We start from the raw sequence: 5,832 nt of genomic DNA on the forward strand, positions 1-5,832 counted from the left end.
CCTGTTCAGTGGGAAAGACCGCTACAAGTTGCAGCTGTATTGCAACCACATCCTCAGACTCAAAGTCCACCCACATTGTAACCATGACTAAGGACACTGCATTATCCCAGACCTGCTCGACTGCAGCTTGTTTGTCGCAAGGTAACCATTCTCCCAGTGCCTCCAGAAGCTGTTCTGCCAGCAGCATGAAGCCAATTTCAGCCCTTTCATCTTCCTGCACTGCCCACTTAGGGAAAGCTTTAGAAGCAGGATGTTCCCATTCTCAGTTATGCAACATCAGCAACAGTGACTGTCCAAGAAACAGGGAAGGTCCATGCAAAGGGTACTCGCCATACAAACCACAACTGGAACTCTTCAGGATCAAAGCAATTTGTAGCAGCCTCCTCCCTCTAAAGGAGCTGAGCAGCCCCCAATACAGAAGACAACACAACAGTGGCCTGACAGAGTCAATGAAATAAGAGTTCCCAGACTGAAGACACCCGTTTTTTGCTAAAAGCCATTAGAAAACAGACATGCCAGAAGTTGCTGCCAGGAGCACTACGGTGCTGGAATGCCTCCATGCACCTGTGATGGGGAAGCAAAGGGTAGTCTTACTTCTTGATGCAGTTGGTCATAAGGAGGTGTACATCCTGTCTCTCATCCAGCAGTAGCATGGCACCCAAGTACCCAATGCGCTTATCTGTGAATTTCTGAGAGGCAATAAGCTTGAGGCACTCCAACTGCAAAAGAAGAGAGATAAGTCAGTATGGACTGTATTTCAAGAGCAACCACTTCTTGAGCTTAGAGACTACTCCATCAAGTATTTCAAAATGCTTTACAGAAGTGGGCTAGTGCCATCCCCATTTTAAATAGCAAAAGGTCTGTGCAAGTCAGTAGCAGGGCCAGGATCTACACCAGCATCTCTTGACCCATGTCACGGCAATCAAACACATTCCAATCATACTAAACTGTTTTTAGAAAGTTAATTTAAGACCTGGCACAAGACCACACAACACTGTAGGGGTGTGTACAGATGAGTCAGCCAGAGGCAAGCTCAACTGGGGCAAAGCCACCCTACTAACTTATTGTCAAGTACTACAGCGTCTTACTGCCAACAGGAACACTAACCAGCATGCAGGCAGTCAGGCATGAGCAGCCAAGAGCTAATCCCAACAAAGGGATCAACCCACATACTGCTGAGTCTTCCCACTCTGAAACCCAGAGAAAGGCCTGGTCTGGTGCCCACGCAAGAACAGACCATTTGCAGGGTACAGGATATACCTCTTCTAACAGCACTGGAGCTGGGAGGAGGCAGAACTTTGTTTTTCCTTCCAGTGCTTTGAAAAGCAGCAGTACAGTTCTGTGGCAGACTAGGGCTGACAAGCCTCGTGACAGGGCTGTTTCAAGGGAGAATGTGCACAGAGCAAAAGGGAATTCCAGAAGCTAGGGCCAGCACAGAAGGGAGACATGAAGAGCAGTTGGATGCTGCTATGTAATACCTGGAGAGTCTGAAGGAACATTGGTGGGGCAGGACAGTGCAGGGCACTGAAGAAGAGGATGAGGAGCCTGAGCTTGATGTGGGCAATGAAAGGAAACTAACATTGTGGCTCAACCACTGGTAAGGAAGATAATTTTCACATGTGAATGGGACAAGATGTCTAAGGCCAAGGCAGGGTTTCAGCTATGGCAAAGGATGCACTTCATGAGGAATATCATGGTTGGATTTACTGACAACCATAATGGATGAGAAGTCTAAAATGGACACCTTGATCTTGGGCACGGAAAACAGAATGAGAAGAGAAAGCTTGAGGACAGAAGCAAGCGCAAATTGTGCCACCAAGTCTGAGTAGGTGGAAGAAAAGACAAAGGCACTTCAGGAATACAAGGCTGAAGAGAATGAGAGAATCAGGGGCCACCTGCAAAAAAGGGCAATTGAATATGTGAGCCTGGAGGAAGCCATCCAAAGACCAAGTATAGAACACACTCTCTCTAATTCTCTTAATTTGCTAAGCCTTCGTGAACTACAGTCTAAGAATCAATAATGTGTAGAGACTAAAAAGCAACAGACAGAACCAGCAACTTAAGTCATTCCTTTTTGAGAATGAGTTTTAAAGAAACACCGAGTTGACCACAATAGGGCATTGTGGTATTTATCCCCAGACATTTGTGGATGAGAGAGATACAGGACTGTTGATACTCTGAGAAACAGCTGGTGAGCTCCAATTTCCTGTGCATACAAATATATGCACAGTGGCTTCAAGCAGAGCACTGCTGAGTAACATGACCGGGCTGGAGCTCTCGCTAGATCTAGTTAATGGAAGAAACCTTGCGAATACTATATCCATTTCATTTAAAAGGGAAGGTGATGGAAAAAAAAAAAAGTCTGCTATCTTTTTCCAATCAATATGCCAGGAAGACATGGCACATCTAGGACCAAAAAGGCAAGCAGATCTTCTGCCACCTTGCCTGGCATCTTTGTCATACTAGGCTTTCATTTTGGGGACCTCCCCCTCTAGACCTGAAGCTGATGAATCTAGAAACTCAGTCGCATCTTAGAACTGAGAAAGAGGGAAACTGGCCCAAGTCAAACCTCTCTCTTCAACCTTCATAAGATCACCTCCCCAGCTCGTGTGGCTTCCCTTCCCAGTTTGCTCTCTTCAGGGACTGAAGTACTGAACTGCCCAGAGCCCAGAAGGGTCCACTGTTGGGTAACACTACTCTTAAGCAGTTCCAAGATCCTGCCACAAAGCAGATGCCCTCACGCTCCACCCCTAGGCTTCTTAGTTCTTTGGTAGCCACTCCTTCAAGAAGCCAATACTCTGCCAGTTTCACCAAGCTCTAATGAAGCAGGATGGTCAAAGCTTTGCATACAACTGCCTTGGAGCCTCTTGTGAAAATCTTCACTGCAGCAAGTACAGGGATACAAGAATTGCCAAATTAGATCAGAACCAAAGGCCAGCAGGGCAGCCCCTCTCCATCACGACTCCTTGCAGCAATACAGAATAAACTGCCCTATCCCCCCCACCATTCTAGCATCTGTAATTAGAAAGTAGTTTGAGTTGTGAAACAAAAGAGTCAGTTTAAAGCAAGATGCAACCATCAGGTGAATGAGTCCCACTTGTGTACCACAGCCAGGAATCCCACTCAGGCATGCCTGTAGCTAGTTCAGTCAAGTTTAATATCCATTTTGAAGTCTGTCAATTATTCTCAGTAGCTATGTGGCTATCTAATCCCTTTTTCAAGCTTTCAAGTTCTTAGCTTTAATGATTTCCTATAGCAACAAGTTCCACTCTTTAGCTAAGGTGCTTGGCTACATGAATTAATAAGATTAGAGACATGTGACTGAGACAAGGTGTAAACAAAGTTGCTCTGACAGTGGCTTCAACTGTAGGACAACATCCCTGTATCATGGGAGAGGAAGTCAACAACCCAAGGACAGAACAAGGAGTGTTATGTTAGGCAGGACTGTTTCACCTCGCCCTGTGTAGGCTCACTGCTCCAATCGCACGGAGGGCTTCTGGGACCTAGTGCAGCTTTGGTGCATTTACTGCTTTCTGCACACAAGTGCAACTTGCAAGTCAGACCATAAATGGATTTACACCAAGGAAAAGTAGCAACCTCCAAGGAGGCAGCCATGGGTCTAGATTTTTTACCTTCTACTGCGTCAGGCTGAAAACTACCCTGGGAAAACTGAGGATAGTTTTCATAACACAATGCAGAGCTGTGTAAAGATACCCAAGCTAAGTCCAACTAAGCCAGTCCCAAAAAAACAGACGTAATGCAGCCTCATCTGAAAGGTGCTCCATCCTGCTGATGCAGTCATACAATTTCCAGGACTCAAGTAGTGTACCACTTAGGACTTACCAACTTGTCTGAAGCCAGCACAGGTATCTATCTTGGCATATGCTGCACAGCAGCTCATAGGCATACCCTAGAAGCCCTTAGCTGAGGTACAACCAGAAAGGAACTTTAAAGGACAGATGTTTTCACAATGATTACATGACAGCTCCAGGGTGAGGCACTCTGTAAGAATTCTTAGTCTACACTTCCCTGGCCTCTTCCCCCTCTCATACCCAGGCCCAGGGGGGAAGTATCCATGCATCCATGAATACTACTACAGCTGAACAGCCACAAGAGAGACCAAGAGCTTAGGACAACTCCTAAATGGTGTTAGATATTTATATGGATTAATATTCTCCAAGTCACATTAGCTAAGATAGGGCAGAGAGATCTGTCTTTTTGTGCCTGGGCACAAACAAGCTCCATACCCCTCCTCTGAAGCACATGCCCTTGTACCCAGAGACAGGACACTGGACAGACTGGGCACTTGGTTTTCTGGGCTACAGTTCAAGAAACACTGACCTACTGCACACCCACACTCCACAGCCAAAGCACACTGAAAGCTGGACATTTTCAGGGAACTCAAAATACTTTTTATCTGAGCCTGGGCAACCATGGGTAGGTTCTGATCTGAATATACACACTTAACTGCAGCAAGACTGGCTGGTTCAGATCCAGAAGAATGACATCAAGGAAGGCCCCCAGGACTGCCACCCATCCTCAGAGATAGACAACAGATGTGGCAGAGAAGCCTGTGCCAGCCCAACTCACCTGTCCAAAATGCGCTGGGTAGCCCAGCATGTGCATGTACAGCAGCTTTGCCACATTCCGGCAGCGGTACGTGTTATCCTCTTCTCTGAAGGACGACCGAATAGCAGCACACTCCTTCTGGATCATCTCGCGCTCTTCTGCCTGGGTCCGTGCTGTCCGGATGGTCCGGATGAGCTCCCGCAGTCTGATGGGGGCTGGCATCCTCTAGGAAAAGCAGGGGGGGGGATATGTAAGCAGGAGAAAACCACACAACTTTCTCAGGTTTCAAACAGACAGCTTGGTTCCTTGTCTTGTGGGTGCAGAGAAGACCAGAAAATTCACTGCAGGCTGCTTGTCAATAAAGACCTCGGAATCAACAGAGCTCACTCACACCTACTGTCCCCCTTTCACAACACACAGTGACCACAACAGACCAATTGTTATGCATTAAGTCAGTCACTGGAAGTACAAAACTGACATGGGTCCCCTACCTCACCTGGTTGAGATGTGGGAGCAAGGGGGGGGGAAGGAAGGATACAGGAAATGCATCTGGAAAAATCTTGCAAGGAATATGCTAGTGATCACAACTAGCAGCTTTTTCCAGAAAGGCCACACACAGGTACCTGCAAACGCAAGTTTACCAGCAATCTGGGAAACATCCACATTTTTTGTAAAAATTAGTGTTGGTTTTGATAACAAAGTCAGACAGAGGCAGATTTCAGATAAGGGATTAATGTATTCAAATTTAAGAGTCCAGGTTCACATAGTTCCTCCTAGAAAAACATATATGTGGATTGCTTTTGTGGCTTGGACACATTTCAAAGAGCCCTTTTAAAATATTCAAGTTGATGCTGTCCCTTTAATCCAAGCCTGCCAGAACAGTCCTTTCTAAAACAAACAAGTCTGTCACATTATACAGTGCAGCCAGTCAGTCAGTAAGGAGAGAGTGCAAAGAGAGTCTGTGCCACGTGAACTCCAAGTGCTCTCATCTTACCAGACAGGATACAGAATGGGCTGTCTGACCAAAGGGAACATGCCTTCCCAGCAGTGCCGCCAGATCCTTTGAAGGGTGCTACTGCGAGGTGCAAGGAGATAAGCAAATAAGTGCAGGCTTGTCTCTGCCTGCTCCGTCCCCGCCAAGGAGGTAAGCCCTGTAATACTGGTCGATAAATTTGTTTTCAAAATTGGGTGCCGCTCAATTCACAAGAGTTATAGAGGGGGCCTCAAGCCCAATGACACTGAGAGCCACCGCAACAGAATTTT

At 46.6% G+C, this 5,832-nt stretch overlaps 1 protein-coding gene across 3 annotated transcripts in view; it reads right to left on the reverse strand.

Annotated features, from left to right (window-relative positions):
- AP1G1 (adaptor related protein complex 1 subunit gamma 1) overlaps window positions 1-4,794 on the reverse strand; it is a 33,180-nt gene extending 28,386 nt beyond the window's left edge. For all 3 annotated transcript variants that reach the window (XR_003091867.1, XM_025192235.1, XM_025192234.1), the window contains exons 1-2: window positions 4,591-4,794; window positions 595-719 (exon numbers count right to left, since the gene is read on the reverse strand). Coding sequence is in view for 2 of the 3 variants with exons in the window: in XM_025192235.1 (XP_025048020.1) it covers window positions 595-719; window positions 4,591-4,791 (326 nt within the window). In the remaining variant the exon portion in view is untranslated. The remainder of the gene's footprint in view (window positions 1-594; window positions 720-4,590) is intronic.
- Between the last annotated feature and the right edge of the window lie 1,038 nt (window positions 4,795-5,832).

Source organism: Alligator sinensis, unplaced genomic scaffold, assembly GCF_000455745.1.
Source record: "Alligator sinensis unplaced genomic scaffold, ASM45574v1 scaffold1060_1, whole genome shotgun sequence".
Classification (NCBI taxonomy): domain Eukaryota; kingdom Metazoa; phylum Chordata; order Crocodylia; family Alligatoridae; genus Alligator; species Alligator sinensis.